The 19,339-nt window shown below is 39.9% G+C and overlaps 1 protein-coding gene across 1 annotated transcript in view; it reads left to right on the top strand.

The window, feature by feature from the left end:
* Positions 1–19,339, top strand: part of cacna1c (calcium channel, voltage-dependent, L type, alpha 1C subunit) — a gene marked incomplete at both ends in the record, with an annotated part of 156,889 nt that overhangs the window by 125,707 nt on the left and 11,843 nt on the right. The window contains 21 exons of the mRNA XM_083906641.1: positions 1,123–1,283; positions 1,396–1,469; positions 1,550–1,701; positions 2,151–2,352; positions 2,441–2,561; positions 2,843–2,957; positions 3,117–3,243; positions 3,516–3,585; positions 3,703–3,835; positions 3,948–4,077; positions 4,696–4,755; positions 5,022–5,128; positions 8,002–8,089; positions 8,170–8,277; positions 8,401–8,453; positions 9,035–9,181; positions 9,391–9,592; positions 10,275–10,433; positions 10,516–10,626; positions 12,350–12,433; positions 18,384–18,470. Of these exons, the coding sequence (XP_083762767.1) occupies positions 1,123–1,283; positions 1,396–1,469; positions 1,550–1,701; positions 2,151–2,352; positions 2,441–2,561; positions 2,843–2,957; positions 3,117–3,243; positions 3,516–3,585; positions 3,703–3,835; positions 3,948–4,077; positions 4,696–4,755; positions 5,022–5,128; positions 8,002–8,089; positions 8,170–8,277; positions 8,401–8,453; positions 9,035–9,181; positions 9,391–9,592; positions 10,275–10,433; positions 10,516–10,626; positions 12,350–12,433; positions 18,384–18,470 (2,491 nt within the window). The remainder of the gene's footprint in view (positions 1–1,122; positions 1,284–1,395; positions 1,470–1,549; positions 1,702–2,150; positions 2,353–2,440; positions 2,562–2,842; positions 2,958–3,116; positions 3,244–3,515; positions 3,586–3,702; positions 3,836–3,947; positions 4,078–4,695; positions 4,756–5,021; positions 5,129–8,001; positions 8,090–8,169; positions 8,278–8,400; positions 8,454–9,034; positions 9,182–9,390; positions 9,593–10,274; positions 10,434–10,515; positions 10,627–12,349; positions 12,434–18,383; positions 18,471–19,339) is intronic.

Genomic DNA, 19,339 nt, shown 5'->3' with positions numbered 1-19,339 from the left:
ATGACGAATCCTCGTGCAACCTCTTCTACTACGACGAGACAAAAATCCGCCTTGATGGTGGACAAGGAATGTTCTCGGTTAGGGTTTATTTACCTAATTTAATTAGATGATAAATACGTTACAGTCATTTAGAGTGCAGTATTACAAAGACACTGGATGGTTATCTCCTTTTTTTTTTCTTATCCCCTTCGCTTCAAAGCAGGCTACTATTAACAAATTATTACCTCCCCATTAACTTTCAAGGTAATTTGGGACGAATTCCCATAATTGCATGTTGCCATTCTAACACTGTGGTTGTGGCTGGGGTCAGTAACACCTGCATTTGTATGTATGGATAAATATTTAACAAACATATTGGCTTATTGGCGTCCTCCCTCAAGGTGTACAAATAAAACAGACATAAAAATCACTCGATAACGTTTGATAAAGTGTGATAAAGTGGAAAAAAATGACATTTTACAGTTGTCAGTTCACTGTAATGATACTGTGATTGTGACTGGGAGTTTTGGGAGACAAGTTTTATTTTTATCAGTCCAGGGCGGAGAAAGGAGGAAAACAAAACAAAACATTCAATGTTTCTAAAAAGAAGAATGTATATGTTAATTTAGCAAACATGAAACCCCTCCACTATTCAAGCAGCACTTTCCATTGAAGTTTGAATCACAATGTAACACATTTCACTTCAAATTTGCCCTTTCAATTGTGGTTTTTTTTTCCTCCCGCCTCTGAAATGGTGCATATCTCATTCTGCAACAAAGCTCTACACACTGGCTTCTCCTTGGTGTGAAACGTCTTTGAGGATGACTAACTCTGCTCCACAGCTCGGCAACTCTCAAACAACAGACAGCCACATACCGAGGGGTGATGTCATCACTACTGTGGAGACAAAACTAATTGAGTCTGTTTTTCCCTTTCTTTCTCCTTTGCTGTTTGTTTCTCACTATCACTCTTATTTCCTCTCTTGGGTTCTTGCTCCTCCTCCTCCTCCATATTCTCCCTCATCTGCCTTATATCTCCATCCCCCTCTTTTTCTGTTGTCCTTTCTCTGACCCCCATACCTTCCCAACTCTCCTCACTGTCACATTCCCCCCCCCCGTCTTTCTTTTCTTCTTTCCCTCTCAGCCGCTATTCTCGAAGGTGGAACAGGCTATGCAGAAGAAAGTGCCGTGCGGCAGTCAAATCTCAAGTTTTCTATTGGCTGGTCATATTCCTGGTGTTCCTCAACACTCTCACCATTGCCTCTGAACATCACCAGCAGCCTCAGTGGTTAACTGATGTACAAGGTGTGTTCACACATACTTACACATTTCTGTCTTGCAACTCTATTATTATTATCTTTTTTTTTTTTACCACCTACACTTTCCCTCATTACTCCTTTCTTCCCTCTTCCCTCAGACATAGCAAATAAGGTGTTGTTAGCTCTCTTCACTGGTGAGATGCTGCTAAAGATGTACAGTCTAGGCCTACAGGTAGGCATCGAATTTGTCGATAGCATGTGACAGGATTGTTATTCAGGTCGAGACTGAGCTCTCCCCTTACTCCCCCACAGGCCTACTTTGTGTCGCTCTTTAACCGCTTTGACAGCTTCGTAGTGTGCGGAGGAATTCTCGAGACCATTCTGGTGGAGACGAAGATCATGTCTCCTCTCGGCATCTCGGTGTTGCGTTGCGTGCGCTTGCTGAGAATCTTCAAAATCACCAGGTTAGTAAACGCCAGTGGTAATAGTGATGTAGTTACCTGTTACCAAGAGATAAATGTTTGTACACTACCGTTCAAAAGTTTGGTGTCATCTGTATAATTTTTTTTGTGTTTTCCATTAAGTCACACTTTTATTAATCAAAAGAATTACAAAATGAATAGAAAATATTGTCAAGACCACTGAAGACACTGAAAATGGGCCTCTATACACCTATGTACATATTCCATTATAAACCAGACGTTTGCAGCTAGAATAGTCATTTACCACATTAACAATGTATAGAGTGTATTTCTGATTCATTTAATGTTATATTCACTGAAAAAAGTGCCTTTCCTTCAAAAATAATTGGACATTTCTATGTGACCCCAAACTTTTGAACCTTAGTTCCATATTTACACCTTTAACTCTGTACGTCCTGATCATGGTTTTAACTGAATTATCTTTCCCACAGATACTGGAACTCACTGTCCAACCTGGTGGCCTCCCTGCTCAACTCTGTCCGCTCCATCGCTTCCCTGTTGCTGTTGCTGTTCCTCTTCATCATCATCTTCTCGCTCCTCGGCATGCAGCTCTTTGGGGGGAAATTCAATTTTGACGAGACCAGGCGCAGCACCTTTGACAACTTCCCTCAGTCCCTGCTCACCGTGTTCCAGGTAATGACGGGCATACTATATTTTCTTTTACTGAATCGGAAATGTGTGTGATTCTTACAAAATGGATGATTAAAACCTGTCTCCACAGATCCTAACAGGTGAGGACTGGAACTCTGTCATGTATGATGGCATCATGGCATACGGTGGACCGTCCTTCCCCGGCATGTTGGTCTGCATCTACTTCATCATCCTCTTCATCTGTGGAAACTGTATCCTTGATGAGAACATGACACAGCAGCGTTCATCTAACATGTTGTGATGGGATGATGAAGCTTAAATTACCCAAATAACAATGCATTCATTGTGATTTTAATCAAATATGATCCAGTCAATAGGCCCCTCTGTTCGGTCACTGAGTAGATTCGCTCGGGGACAGTCAGGTGTTGAGGTTGATAACTCTCTCCACTTAACCTACCAGGATTGTTCATGGGCCAGCAAAACTGCTAATCAGATGGGTCAGCAACATCCTTAACTTCAATGCTCTGAACAGATATCCTGCTGAACGTCTTCTTGGCCATTGCTGTGGACAATCTGGCAGACGCCGAGAGCCTGACATCTGCCCAGAAAGAAGAGGAAGAGGAGAAGGAGAGGAAGAAACTGGCCAGGTAAAGCAGGGAAAGATCATTTTAATTTTACCGTCTCAATGGTGATGTGAGACTCTAAATGTGTCCCTTTTTTGTTTGACACAGCCCCCCACTAACAACATGACATTAAGAGCTTTTCCTTAGTTGTGTTAATTTAATAAAGTCTCTTTTTTTCTCTAGACTCGCCAGTCCAGAGAAGCGCCATAACAACGAGAAGCCACCTCTGGTGGAGGAGAAGAAAGAGAAGAAAGAGAAAATAGAGCTGAAGTCCATCACTTCGGATGGAGAGACCAACACCGCGACTAAAGTACACACACACACACACACATCAAGACCATTTTAAGACATTTCTAACAATCCAAGCACAGAGGGGGTGTAACCAAATCAACTTTGAATATTTTAACATACATATAAAGGAGCATCGTGCCAAGAGAGTCATTCACAGGGTCTCTTAATCCATCATCTGTGCCATGTCCCATTCCCTTTAAAATGCCAGGTGTGCTACACCTTAGCAGATTGCTATTATAATGGCAGATACACCAGGAAATAATGGTAATACCTCTCTACACTCCTCTTCAGATCAACATGGACGACTACTGTGGAGACGAGAGCGAGGAGAAGAATCCATATCCTGCCAATGATTACATAGGTAAACACTGCACGTGTGAATGAACTGATGTTTGGAAAAAACAGAAACAGAAAATTTTTCTATAACCATTTCCTTTATTTGCCCTCTGTTCTGTCCCTGATCATCTTGTCTATCAAGGAGATGAAGACGAGGAGGAGCCAGAGATGCCGGTGGGCCCGAGACCACGGCCACTCTCTGATATTCAACTGAAGGAGAAAGCTGTTCCCATGCCAGAGGCTCGTGCTTTCTTCATCTTCAGCCACACCAACCAGTAAGAAAACTATACCCTGCTTTTCACTTTATCCTCGTCTTTTATTCCTGCTAGTTTTCTAACAAGAGAAATATGATTCTTTCTCTCTCTCTCTTCTTTTTTTGTTTTCTAGATTCAGGGTTCTGTGCCATAAAATCGTCAACCACAACATCTTCACCAACCTTATCCTCTTCTTCATCCTGCTCAGCAGCATCAGTCTGGCAGCAGAGGACCCTGTCAAGAACGACTCTTTTCGAAACCGGGTAACAAAGAGCACAGAAACACACATGCACATTCAATATTATTCGACTACATTATTTATTTCTGACGGCAAAGTACGAGCAGGAAACAAATTATTGCGACTGGCTTTTTGGCAACCATTATACACCCAATAATGTGTATTAATGTGTACAATATCAGGGTACAAGAAATCTATTAGTTTGCATGCAGCAACAGAGCCTTAAGCCAATCTAATTTAAACTTGTGTCTGCACTGTAGTTTGAAACTCCAAATGAAATATCACTATATCGTTTATATTATCGATGTTTCGCAGCTGTATTATGAAGTGCATTCTCATGCAAACGCTGCCCTGGGAGTGATGTGTTTGTGTCCGTGCATTATTCCCCTCTCTCTCTGCAAATCCCTCCGGAGCTATAACGACTATTTTATTGTATTTTCCACAGCTTTCTTACAGACTTATGTTATCAGTCTACACAATTAGCCTTCATATTAAAGTCTAATGACATAATTAATCAAGATATTTAAGATTCTGTTGTTTCACAGTCTATTCTATAATCCAGTAGGAATACATTATCCTTCCAGCATCATTGTTTCAGCAATCATACACAGCTGACCACGGGTTCATGCACTTTGTTTTTCAGATCTTGGGCTATGCAGATCATGTCTTCACCGGACTCTTCACTATAGAGATCATTCTTAAGGTAATGTTTGCCATTTATTAGGGTGATTAATGGCCTGCCTGACCTCTTTGTGTGCTTCACTTTGCATTAGCCGACATGTCATGTGGTCCCAGCTTTTATAAAATCTTCCGCATGTGTTGGGAAATATCCTCAGAGGCAGCTTATACTCGGGAAGGGTGGTGCCCTTCTCACCTTGAACGTGAAGGCAGCTAAAAACAAGAGCTGTAATCCTGAGTGCGATCCATCACATAACGTATTCTAAGATGTTGTAACCTCGATCTCTTCAGATGACGGCCTATGGAGCCTTCCTGCACAAAGGTTCATTCTGTAGAAACTATTTCAACATTCTGGACCTGGTGGTGGTCAGCGTGTCCCTCATCTCCTCTGGAATACAGTGAGTGCCTTTGTTAATGCTTGTCACCTGCATGCCGTACGTCAATATTTATCAATTTATCAAAGTGTTGTGTACTGGCATTACTTGGCCACAGTCCTAAATGAAATTAGCGTCATTTACCGTATAATGAAATGTACATTTGTGTTATTACACTTTAAAACACCAGTCGGCCAAGTAGTGAGTATTGCATGAAATGGTACAAAAACACGTAAATCAAACTGTTAAGTGGTTAAGTAAGGGGGGGGGGTGGTGTTTTCTCTTTTTTTTTTTTATTCCCCCATTCTTCACACTTCTCACTTGTTCCCTAACAACTTCACACTTCATTACCCCCGATCCATTCTTTCAATCCTTTGTGATGTTTATTAAAATGTTCTCTGCTTCCTGTAGCAAATAACTCCTTGCAATGCTTTGATATTTTCTCATGTTTAATATGCTATACTACACTCTCTGTCTCTAATGCTTAATAGACTAGACTTCTCGACGTAAGTCCACATTAGTCCATGTTAATAACCCTGCTTAGCAGACCTTCACCTTACATGTGTAAAACTGTCACACTTTTAATTTGTTATTTCTGTGGTCCTGGAGAGTTTAACCTTCTAAATGCAACAACAACAACAACAAAAGAAAAAAAGACCTTAATTTGATTGTTATTGCCCATTGCAGTTAAGTAGATTTATACTGTACGGATAACAGATAAGTTATGAACATTCTTGTCATAGATTTATGCCTAAATATCTCTTTACAGATGGGAACATTGAACCATAAATTGTACTTCTGGGGTAAATTAGCCTAGCTCATCAAACACAGTTGTCACTTTTCTTATCTAATGAATGGTAATAAATAATAAACTTATTTGGGGGGGGGGGGGGGGGGGGGCAGGTCAGATTTGACAGTCATCATTTTGGATTTACTGAACTCTCCTGGGCTGTAGAAATAACAGCTGAATGCTTCAATTCAGTGGCTTTTTGCCTGTTAACAGTAGTAAATGAGCGGGATTTTTTTCTTCCTCTTTTTTTAAATGATTCACAGTCAAATTAAGTGTGATGATGATGCATTTGGTTGCTCCTGTGATGGCGGTGTTACTATTATTACTGCTCACTAATCCAATGTCTACGCATCAACCCGTCCATCTAATGGGCTTGAGTTGTGTCTGGACTTTGGTTTAGAAGGCACAAAGGGTAACATCTGCACATGGAAGGGCTATGGCACAACTTTAAACAATATCTGAAGACATAATATCACGTTTTTTTTACGTGGAGTATTTGTGGTGCATGTATCACAATTCTCAGTAAATACATGTTCACCAACATACCAACATATCATCACACATTGGTTTGACTGTGTCACAGATGAAATCCTGCTCCACTTGAACTACCTTTAACTTTAAACTTTACCTTCCCGTGTAAAAAGTGGTACAACTGGCCTTTTTTTCTGTTTAAAAGTCAACACAGCGTAATGTCACTCCCTTTTAGTCACTCCCTTTGCCATCTAAAAAGTCACTCCCTTAAATGAATACATTGACATTTTGAATTTTTGTTGTACCCTGTACATGTCGTGCTTTGGGAAAAGGTTGTTGAATTTGTTCTCCCGCTAACTGAACGACCGACTCGTCAGTATTTCATTAATAAAGCGTAATTAAACCAGAGCTGTGAGTGAGCGGGGTTGAGAGGGAGGGGTGAGGGAGCACCGTAGGGGGTGTGGCCATCATATACATGTAAATATACTGATACACGTTAAAATTCCAAATTTTAGACGGACTAAGACAATAATTCTGATCTCTTAACGTCATTCTAACACCTTAGTCCAACTAATATCGAGCTAGTCTTAGTCAGACTTAGATACCTGGTCCGAATTCAAGTTTAAAGGCCGGCGTTTGACCAGAGAGGCAGTAAATACACTGTTTAACACACCGTGCATAGTTTGCAGTGCGTTAAAACAATTTAACAAAAAATGGTTTTGGGGTTTTGTTATGCTTCAAATCAAGCTTCATTTTGTTCATCCTCCGAGTTCAGATTTGCTGAAGAATCACTGTTCAAGCTTTTTCCCCCACAAGTATTTATTGTAAAATCCAAAATGTCACAGTATTCATTTGATTCTTTTTAGTATGTACTAAACTTTTCTTTTGAAGCACTTTCTTGAAAAGGTCTTACTCTGATGGCACAATAATGCTGAGTTTGCTTGTGAACTTCCTGTTTCTGTCTTCTTTGTGTGACTGTGTGTGTTTGTCCGTGTGTCATGTGTGTTACTGTGCACCGATCAGCCACATTAACCATGTTGCATGTGGCTGATTGGTGTGTGTGTGTCTGTGTTGTACTATATTACATTTATATTGTGTTAGTGAAAAGTCTATTTGAGAACAGTCGATAGAAACCGTGCTGTCGGTTCCTTCTCATCCTGAAGGTGATCCATGATGACAAGCTGATTTTATTATGAATGGTCCTTTTATACCAATGGCTGTAGAAAACCTTATTTGCATAGATCATTTCTACATCATTATTTAATTACAAAAAAATGTATGAGATAAGTAATTTCTCAAATTAAATTAAACAAAAGTTGATTTTTTAATGTTGTATATCTTCCAGCTGCCTCGGAGATATTATGCAATGCAGTAGTTCTAATAGGTTTTGTTTAATTCAGCATATGAGATTCACCAGTTCAACAGTTTTTCTTCATCATCATTTTTAATGCCTTTAAAACATACATTGAGGTCTTCTTAAATCATCTCTTACTATAAGAGTACACATCCAATGTTAGGTTTCCTGTGTTGTTTCACTGTGGTATTCAATGTGTCCCCAGTGTAATTTGTCCAAAAATGTTAAAAGTGTTAAATCAGACTGCTGAGGTCAGAGGTTTGAATCCACTGTGTTTTGCAGGTCTAGTGCAATTAACGTGGTGAAGATCCTGAGAGTCCTGCGAGTGCTCAGACCTCTGCGGGCCATCAACAGAGCCAAGGGGCTAAAGGTTGGTAACTGACATTAAAGCATAATAATAAAACATAACTCACATGCTCACTCACTATCTTTTCCCGTGCGTTTTTCCAGCATGTCGTGCAGTGTGTGTTTGTGGCTATTAGAACTATCGGCAACATCGTCATCGTCACCACGTTGCTCCAGTTCATGTTTGCTTGTATTGGAGTACAACTCTTTAAGGTAGGGTTTAAACGGAGGCGCCTCCTCACAACTGTCTGCCTGAAGAATCATCGTTTATAATATTATGATTATGTTGTTTTTAGTACCAATATAAAGTGCTATGTTTCGATGTCTGTCCAACAGGGCAAGTTCTTCTCTTGCACTGACAGCTCTAAACAGACTGCGGCAGAGTGCAGGTAAGAGATTCCTCCTGTATACACTCTATTTGATCTTCCTCGTACACTGCCATTGAAAAGTTTGGGGTTACTTATAACTGTCCTTATTTTTGGGGAAAAATATAATGCAAACTCAGTTTGTTTGTCTCAGAGAACACCCTTTCCTAACACAATATACCAGGTCCTTTTGTGTATTCAAATTAGGATGTCTAGACCTATAAATACACCTAAATACAACATCCTGCAGGATACCGCTGGGTGTGAAAGCACGGCCAGTAGGGTCAGACCCCTGCAACAGACAAAGAGAAGTGAGAGGGGTGTTCCTTAGGTATAAAAGTTTATGATTAGAAAACCCTTGAAAACCCTTGTGCAATTATGTTACCACAGCTGAAAACAGTTTTGCTGGTTCTTTATTATTATTATTATTATTTCTAATCTGGTCAATGTCTTGACTATATTTTCATTTTGCAACTCTTTTGATGAATAAAAGTGTTACTTTTCATGGAAAACGCAACTAAATTGTATAGGTGACCCCAAACTTTTGAACGGTAGTGTATTCAGTAGCCTAACCACTGGTTTGTGTTTGCTGACTGTATCTGTAGGGGCTCCTACATCTTGTATAAAGACGGAGACGTGGGGAAGCCTGAACGAGCCTCGAGAATCTGGGAAAACAGCGACTTCAACTTTGATGACGTCCTGCAAGGCATGATGGCTCTGTTTGCCGTGTCTACTTTTGAAGGCTGGCCAGGGTGCGTATCTACATGCAAACACAAAGCCTATACCGTATATACATTCATGTCCATATTGTATATACACTAGCAGGCCCAACACTCCCACTAATTAAAGCCTTTACCTTGAAGCAGTTGAGATTTAAGCGCCTTTCTTCTCCAGCTCTTTAATCTTCCTCCTGTCACTCAATCAATTGGCCTGTCTTCCTGTCTCCGTCTCTCACTCCCAGGTTACTGTACCGGGCCATAGATTCTCACGCTGAGGATGTCGGGCCCATCTACAACTACCGTGTGGTTATCTCCATCTTCTTCATCATCTACATTATCATCATCGCCTTCTTCATGATGAACATCTTCGTCGGTTTCGTCATCGTCACGTTCCAGGAGCAAGGAGAGCAGGAATATAAGAACTGTGAGCTGGACAAGAACCAGGTGTGTTTATCATGTGAAGTCATGACTGGATCTGTGTTGTTTAATCTATGATGTTTTGCATTTGTTTAGCAGCGAAATAGTCACGGAACACAAGTTTTCAGGTTACAGAAGAAGATAGAATGGAGGCCAGACACTGGTGCCATAGTTAGTTTTAGTTAAACCTCAGTGAACTCAGCGTTTACCATTCACTCATGTTGAACATCACCTGCTTCTTCTCTACTGCCTTGATGTTTGCCAGCTCGCTGCGATGTCTTTGTCTTGACGATGAGTGTTAGTGAGGAAATGAAGCAGAGAAGAAGCACAGAAAGACGAGCAGACTCCTGCTGTGAGGCTGCAGCTACAACTTATAGAGGGAGACAGGAGGACTGATCCTTTTTAGTGTGTCGTTAAACTGCGACTAAAATGGAACAGGAAGTTTAATACTGGAGAGTTTACGTTGATATTCTGTGGGTGACAAACCCACTTTACCGGGACTTGACCGAATGAGTTCTAGGTTGCAAACTACTTTAGGAACCCAGCCAGGAGGGAGATGCAGGGGTTGACACATAGGATGAGAGAAAAGAGGAAGTCTGGCCAAGTCCCTGCAGCTGCTTTCTTTGTGGTCCGTAGCTCATAAAAAGGGGATGGAAAGATAGAATGCCAAAAGACAAGTTAATAGTAAATATGTGTTTGTGTGTCACAGCGTCAGTGTGTGGAATACGCCCTGAAGGCTCGCCCGTTGCGCCGCTACATCCCAAAGAACCCCTACCAGTACAAGGTGTGGTATGTGGTCAACTCCACCTACTTTGAGTACCTGATGTTCACACTCATCCTCCTAAACACCATCTGTCTGGCCATGCAGGTGAGTCATACACGCACACACACACACACACAGGGACACACATTTGTGACATTATTGAGTTCTATTTGTGGTTTCTTTGCAGCATCATGGGCAGACCAAAAATTTCAACGATGCCATGAACATCCTCAACATGCTCTTCACTGGACTCTTCACTGTGGAGATGATCCTGAAACTGATCGCCTTCAAACCAAGGGTAGGTTCTCTACTGTAACATAAGAGTGTGTGTGTTTTTGTAGTCCAGTAGAATATTTGACGAATACTTTAGATGACATATTTACTGACGTTGTCCAAATCCCTGTTTTGATTTCCAGCAGATGATTATTACATTACCGTGGATTGAGTTGATGACATGATGTGTTTTCTTAATCTCACTGCGGCCTCATTTGTTTCTCTACTGTTCTTGCTCTGTACACGTAGATGTGTGGGTTTATTGTTCCAGCTTTTTAAACAGTAACAGGTGTGAATGCAGCAAGTGAAAAATCAATGAAAATTACAATTTAATTGTTGTCTCGCGGAGGTTGTAAATCAAAATATGAATTTAAGAAGCAGGAATTTGTTGTTATTGAGGATTATTGCAGATTATGTTATTTAATCAGGAATGATAATTTGCACTTCTATCGGTACTGCTAAGCTAATTGTTTTTGATTCTGTTTTATTTTTACTGTTTTGAATCTAGAGCTGATTTAGTTAAAGTTGAAAACTGATGACTATATCTATATATGTATATACATCTATTTTATTTCATTAGGGTGAATGAAAAGACCTTAGTAAAGTATTTACCTCCACTCCCAGCCTGCTTTATGGTACGATACATGCGTTGCCGTATGTAGTAGCCTAAATACTTTTATGGCTTGGGTATTGATTATCTGTTAGGTATGTACTGTTGTGTAATTGTTTACGTCAGTTAGCGGTACTTAAACCTGCCAGAATGCAGTTCAGTCTTTATTACAGCATTACAACATATGCCCAAGTCACACTGAATGGGGAATAATTATTAATTAGCTCTTGTTTCAAAAAACCTGGACGTGTGAACGAGTCTAAAGATTCAGATTGTGCTTTTTAACGGTTTAAATTTGTTCAACTCTTGCTTTCAACAGCCACCGCACACTGAGGAGCGGCTTGTTAACACTTTTACTTTGTAGGTATTACAGATGTGAACCTCTGGAATTAGCCCCATTAACATTTTGTACTTTTTCCCCCGCAATCTCAGTGTCTGCCACGGAGCAGCAAAAGCTTTCTAGAGTTTATTTCCTCCCCTTTTTTTTTACCTGTGTTGTTGTTGTTTGTTTGTCCGATTTACTCAAACTGTACTTCAGCATTTTGTTTCACTAATGTGTAACTGAATGATGTATTAATGCTCTGTTGCCCTAGATGAATTGAGGCAGGAGTTTTATTCTGTTGATAGATGATTAGCAGTGCACAATTAAAGTTAAACACTCACATTCCATCATTATGGAGAGTTATCCATTATATTCAGTTTTGAATCTTCTCACAAACATGTAAAATAGGATTAGCCGTCTCATTTTAAGTCCACTGAACGGCACTAAAGCAGCTGTGTTGCTACACCTGTAAATAACACAGTCGTTCATGCTTACATACACACACATACACACGCTGATTAATTGTGATTAATTGTTTACAATGAGTTAAATAAGAAAAATGACCTTTCATAAACCACAACCACAGCATCACACACATCAGTCTGAAAACACTAGCCTTAAGAGAGCAGGGAATTCAGCCACACTTGATGAATCAAGTGAAATGTATTCATTAGAATTAGACATTTTTATAACTCCTCCGTATACTATAACACCTTAATAAGGCTGCGACGTGGCAGCAGATGTTGTTTTCCTTCTAACCTTCCTCTCCTACCCTCCTCCTCCTCCTTCTCCTCCTGCTCACCTCATCCTGTGTAGGGATACTTTAGTGATCCCTGGAATGTGTTTGATTTCCTCATCGTAATTGGCAGCATAATAGACGTCATTCTCAGTGAGATTAACGTAAGTACGACTGCCCACTCTCTCTCTCTCTCTCCTCTTTCTTTCTCTGTCTTGAGATCTTCTTACCATCTATATCTTTATTTTCCTTCAGCTCTTCCTTCCTTTGTGGCTACTCTGTGTTGTACTGTTTTTTCCCCTCTTCTACTCCTCCCTCTCTTTACTCTTTTGTCCATCTTCTCTCTCCGTCCTTCCTCCCTTCTTCTTCTTCTTCTTCTTCTCTTTCTCCATCCTTAAATCCAAGATGGCTGCTGCCACTCAGGGGACCCCCCTTCCAGTCATTGAGATTCCAGTACGAATTTGCCAGGGCAGGAGAGGCAGGTTTTAGCTTTTGGACGTAAAGGGTTTCTGTTTTGCAATCATCCTTCCTTACTCCTCCTCCTTACAGTCTCTCAAATGTTGGGTTCTTCTTTTTTCTTCTTTTTTCTTTTTTGTCAGACTGTGACATGTCCTCAGGTTTGATTCCCTAACTAACCGAACTAACCAATCACAAATAGCCCTACACTACTTTTCTTTTTTTTTAACTGCAGTAACAAAGTTTTTGTTGTTGTTATTGTTGTTGTTGTATTTTGTTGCAATTACTGTTGTCATTGTTGTTGACATTTTCCCTCTCATGGACAAGCATGACCAATCGCTGCTGCTCTTCCTCAGCTGTCCATCTCTTCCAGACTGCAACTTCTTTTCTTTTCCTTTTCCTTTTTTTTTGCTGTTTAATTTCTTTGATTATTTCTCCTCCTACTAAAAAAAAACAAAAAAACTCCAATGCTCATGATATAATGTTTTTTATCTTATTTTTCTCCTCTCTCCTTTAATTTCCATTCTTTCCATTTTTAAATGTCTTATGTTCTTTTCTGTTTTTTTTCTGTTGTTTTTCTGTTCTGTCCACCCCCCCTACGCAGCATTATTTTGTTGATGCATGGAACACATTTGATGCCTTGATAGTTGTGGGTAGCATTGTTGACATAGCGATCACTGAGGTTAACGTAAGTAGTCCAACTCCCTTTTCCTGCCTGCCTGCTCTGCCATTCCCACACACACACAAACAGACCGAGCACCGATACCCATCGTGCATGCCTTCAAATGATTAGGAAACTTTCAGCTGCGCAGCATTTGAACTTGAAGAGATGGATGACTAAGTCAGAAGAAAACAGCCAGATGTAGAGTGTGTGTATGCACTGTGTGTACTTTAATGAAAAACTACACTCTGGAGTTTATTTCCTCAACATCTGAACACTTTTTTGACGTGATCGTTCATCATCACGTCGTCATATTTCATAAAAAAAAATGTGATTCAGAACAGTGCAGCAAAACGACTTGTTTTCCATCTTGTACTGATTAGGCTTCAAACCAAACTTTCTTTCTTACTTTCTAATATTTGAAAAAAATGCTCCGGATAGGTATTCATGCCTCGGTCTGCTGAGCATCAAAAAACTGTTGCATTTGTATACAGAACCTCTTGCATTGTCTCAGCACTTGGTTTGTTTTCACATTTGTTTTGTTGTTTTTAATCACTGCCACATGAGAGAGTGTCCATTCCCCCAGCATGATGGACACTGTATAGCATGACAGATGAAAATGTGCTATATCCAGGCTTGAAAACCAAGTATAATGTTCGATTTTACAGGAAAGAACAGACTGTGTTGTATTTGACCTCACAGCCACAAACCTCTCAATATATAAATCGCACGGAATACTTGAAATTCAAATGAGAGAAATGTAATTTGCTGTCGTATGTGCGATCGTAGCATGGCGCATACATCGGGGAATGATTGAATCCATAAATGGATTGCTGCAGGAGCCCCAAGAAATTTATGTAAATGTTATGTATGAGTTAATTTATTATCGACATGGAGGCTCTGTGGTCAACAGCGGGGCTGGATGAGAATGGAAAATCCCAAATACAAGTCAAATGTTGAGTGTCTGTCGTATAATTGGCATTTAATTCATGCGATATTTAAAGTGCTTAGTAAAGTGTGATCACACTGGCCGAAAAAAAAACCTCCTTATACTTTTATTGGGTGTGACTTTTAACAGCTTCTTTCTTACCCGACTTCCTTCCACAAAAATGCTGCATTCTGTATTAACAAGCTTCTTAGATAACTGAGTGTAGCAGAGACTGAGTGGGCTGATGCTGTTCTCTATGAAGTTAACTTTGATATACTGTAAAAAAAAAAAAAATCACCTTATATAAACAGAGAGAGATGATGAAGATCTCTTATTAGCTCAGCTGCTTCTGGTTTCAGCCTCATGTCGTAGGAGTTTTCAAATGTCATCCAGAATGTCAAAAACATTGATTTTTTTAATCAGGGTCACAAACACGGATGTTAAAAATGAAGTGTGGATTTAGCTGAAACACTCGCTGGTTTATTTAGAGGACATGAAGCAAGTAAAGTCGACTGGACAGACATACAAATAAGGCTAGTGTATCCCAGAGGGGTATTCCCTTGTTTTCCCTCATGCTGTTAAAAGGGAGAAATAATTTATCCCAATACGAGGCTGACAGATTATATGTAAACAACACCCCAATAAACTTGGCCTGGTTTATTCAGTTTTTCACCCCTATAATTCTGCATATGCTTCATGTGCAGATGAAACAATTCAGTTTAGAGCTGAAACTGTTACTTGATTAATCAATTAGGTTGAAGCTTTTTTCATGATTAAAACAAGATTTCTGATTGTTTTTAGCTTCTTAAATGTGAATTCTTATTCAGTGTAATTTTCTGGTTTCTTTGCTCCAGATGACGAAGAAATCATGCGGTCAAAGCATTTCCAGGTTTAACACTGATCAACTTTTTTTTTTTAAGTTTTCTGACATTTTATGGCTCGATTACTCAATTAATTGTAAAAAAATAGATTAAACAATTATGAAAACTAGAAAAGCACTCTGAGAGCGCAGACCTCCGTCAACGCAGCTCAGCCCCCCACAAAATAGCGATTTAAAAATAGCGACAGCGTCTACTGATCATGCCCAAAATGAATAATCACTTTCCTGGTACCATTGCGGACATTTACCGTCAAACAAACAAACTCTAAAACATTATGGTTCCTTGGCGGAGGTCAATAATCGCTAGCTGCAGCGCTAATTCAGTTTGAGTTGTCAAATTTCTGCCTCAAACTATTAGCTGTAAAACTATAATAGCCACATTTATACTGAGGTTTGTCGGGCCAGATAAAGACATGTGTGTCATCTATACAAGTCACTGATGTTACACAATTTGGTTTGCAGTTCTGAATGATTCACGATATTTCTTTTCCCACTTCTAACCGAAAGGCATGTCCCGAGTTTTTAATTTTTCTCTTCGTCTTCTTCTACTTCTTCTTCGGTGGATTGTAATGATTTGGATGATGAGATGTGCGCAGGCTTTTTTTTTTCTTCTTCTTCTTTTTAAGAAACCCTCCGTATTCAGTCCTGTGAACCCTTACTGCATTTAAACAGGGATCCTCTGTCACTTAAACATTCTGAACTTTAGCTTGGCACGCGACATGTCGGGCACTAAAGTGCAAGTGAATGTTTTTTAATGCACTGAGAACGTGCAATTGGAAATGAATAGTAGCAGTTTGGCAACAACTAGCTCTCAGTGCATTTCACTGCATTCATTAGTGCAGCAGCAAAGCCAGCTTTTAAAATCATTTTTACCTTTACAAAAATGTGAAATGACCAAAATATCTTGTTTGAGCGCACCTGTTCTGTCAGGTGACTTAATCTAGCTGAATTTCTTTGTGGTCATCGAAACAGAAAACACGATTAATCCTTAATCCAGTGACCTGGGGGTGCTTCTTAAACCCTGTATGGTTTCTTTTATGTTCTTGGTTCTGGTTTTGAGTAGATGTAGTGTGAATAGATTGGTAGTGGTTTGCTCTGAGCAGTGTCTTGCAGGCGATGCAATTATGGATTATGGACTGCATCTGTTTCTCTCTCCCTGATCTTTGGAATGCCTCTTCCTCTCCTTTCTATTTCCCCTTCCTCTCTGTCTGAGCTTTTTTCAGTTATGGATGTTTATCTTCTTTCTCTGTCTTCTTTCTCGTTGGTTTGTGGTGCTGCTTGCTCACCTGAAATGCAAGCTGGGTAACATGGGTCCCCAAAAAAAAGGAAAATCAACGCATAACCTGCCATAAGCAGATTCTAAACAATGACTCCACGAATGAATATCTGCATGCAGCATATAATATCTAAAATGATTGGAATAGTCAACAAACAATAAAATCTCCATTAAAGCCCATGTTAGCTGAAGAAATGACTGAACTGATGAAATATTTTGCTTGAAAAAAATGATACACATCTGCACTGTGGGTCTGAAAGGACCACTGTGTATTTATTTACAGATTGGTTGTTTTTATTTTGTATGCAGACTGATTCCTCAGGACCACTGTAGTTCACAGCGAGAGATATTATTCGACTCTTAAATTTAACCAGTTGTCCCTTTTTTTTCTTTTTCCACACACTAATATTTAGACACACACGTCCTCCTTTATCCCAGTTTTAACGTAGACTGTTCTATAGTGTGTATCGGTGCCATCTTCCTTCTGTACTTCCTTCCTTCCTGCACATCGTTCCTCCCTCCGTTCCCTCCATCCTTCCTTCCCTTCAACTTGGCGTCTCTTCACACCATATTGCACCTCAATTTATTTTTGTAGGACACACACTATCACACATACACGTACAGTTAAGTCCAGAATTACTTCATTATTCAATTGACTTTTCCATTCAAAATGGTCTCAGACTTTTGGACTTCACTGTACACTTATACTCTCTTCATTCTCACTTTCTTCAAATCAGTAAAAATTATTATATCCTTATTTCTGGTCAGAAAAGTAGAATAGAGTAAGTGTTTGTAATAATAGCTAAGTCATAGTAAATGTTTCCATTACGACATATGTATGGCCCTGTTAGAATTCCTTTTTAGTGCTTCATTCTTTCTTTTCTTCTGATTTTCACTGGTGTATTCTCTCTTCTACCTCTTAATATTATTCTTGTATATGCCTTTTTTTTTAGTCCTCCTCTTCCTTCCTGGTAGGTGAGATAGTCTTACCGACTCCTACCTTTTAGCAGAAGCCTAGAAAGAATGATGCATACACTATTATTGTGAGGTATTTTAACAGGGCACCGGAGTCATAAATTAAACTAACAGTTTAAACTATGACTCCCAGCAGTCTTAAATGTTGCAGTAGTAGGGACGACCAGCGGATGTCTCCCTAATATCTTTGTGCTGCTTGGTGTTATTTAAATACCTGTGGGATCAGATTTCCAAAAGGAAAATCATCATTGTCAATAATGGACCTGACACAGATGATTTTCACTTATTATTGTGGTTTTCTGATGCCTCTTTGACTTGAAGTAGAGTACAGTTGTGGTCTGGATAACCACAAAGATATTTCACTGTATTATCTCAAAAAAGGTCCTCAAATTTCACTTGGATCTTGACTGTTTCCTGGTCAAAGAATGGATTAAATAACAACTAAAGCTGCATCAACTGTAGCTTCAGCTGGCAGAAAGAAAAACAGATAGCTACAGAGGCGCCATTCTCTCTCTCCCACAACACACACAAGACATGGACACTATATATATAGAAAATTTTTCACACACACGTTCACAGTTCACCTTTTCCCCCGTCAGTGACTGACCCTGACCATCATTCATTATTTTGGCCCTCAAGGCCAGGAGGGGGGCAGAAGTTTCCCCCAATACTCCTGCATATTTCATTCGTTCAGAGTGATTTAGTGCGATGTGGCCTCTGCAGAGGATGAGGCCAGTTTCTTCATGCGCTTATATTTTAGAGAAATACCCTAGTTTTATTTTTTTTACTTCTTCAGTATAATCACATATCACAGACTGAACCTTCTCTAGCCGAGTGCTTGGTCTAGAAACATAAAACACACATGCACAGTGACAGACACACACAAACACACAGCGAGGCGCTGCTCTGGTGCTGATCTTTGTTGCCTTTCCTTAAAGCCAGCTGACTCCTCCTCGTCCTCGTCCTCCTCCTCTTCGTCCTCCTCCTCCTCTTCCTCTTCTCACCCCCCTGTGGTAAGGCCAATGGTACGCTCCGACGGTAACCTCGTCCGCCTCCCCACCTCCTCTACCATCCCTCCATCCCTCCATTCTTCCATCCCTCCTCCTGCTACGCCATCCATGGTATGATCCAAAACTTTTGGCTTCTCTCTCCTCTCTCGTCCTGTTGCCCCTGCTATCGTCTTCTGCAGCATGTCCAGAGCAATATCTACACAGCTGTTCTTTGTATGTTGTTCATATATATATGTGTGTGGTGAAGGCCACTGTATTCTGTTGGCTAAGTATTATTGGATTCTTGTTACTTTTCCTTGAGCAGCCATTGTTGTTGCCATGGTCCCCCACTGCCCCTGCCCGCCACCTCACCATGGCTTGCAGTTTGCTGCCCCTTACCTTTTATGGGTGTGGTTTCCTTTAAAAGCTTCGTCATTGGTGCTAGCCATCATGGTCACGCTATCACACTGTTTCTTCCGTCCTCCACACGACTCGACTTCTCAAGTTGCCTGCTATCTATCTATCTATCTATCTATCTATCTATCTATCTATCTATCTATCTATCTATCTATCTATCTATCTATCTATCTATCTATCTATCTATCTATCTATCTATCTATCTATCTATCTATCTATCTATCTATCTTTTTGCTAGCAAGTTTTCATTTTAGCTAGCAAACTATCTTTTAGCTAGCAAGTCTTCATTTTAGCGGGCAAACTATCTCTCTCTATATCTTTTTGCTAGCAAGTTTTCATTTTAGCTAGCAAACTCTCTGTCTTTTAGCTAGCAAGTTTTCATTTTAGCTAGCAAACTGTCTATCTATCTCTATCTATCTTTTGCTAGCAATTTTTCATTTTAGCTAGCAAACACTATCTATCTATCTATCTATCTATCTATCTATCTA

The sequence above is a fragment of the Microchirus variegatus genome (assembly GCF_963457635.1).
Source record: "Microchirus variegatus genome assembly, chromosome: 20".
In the NCBI taxonomy this organism is placed as follows: Eukaryota; Metazoa; Chordata; class Actinopteri; order Pleuronectiformes; family Soleidae; genus Microchirus; species Microchirus variegatus.
This window is presented reverse-complemented; position numbering and strand designations above follow the sequence as displayed.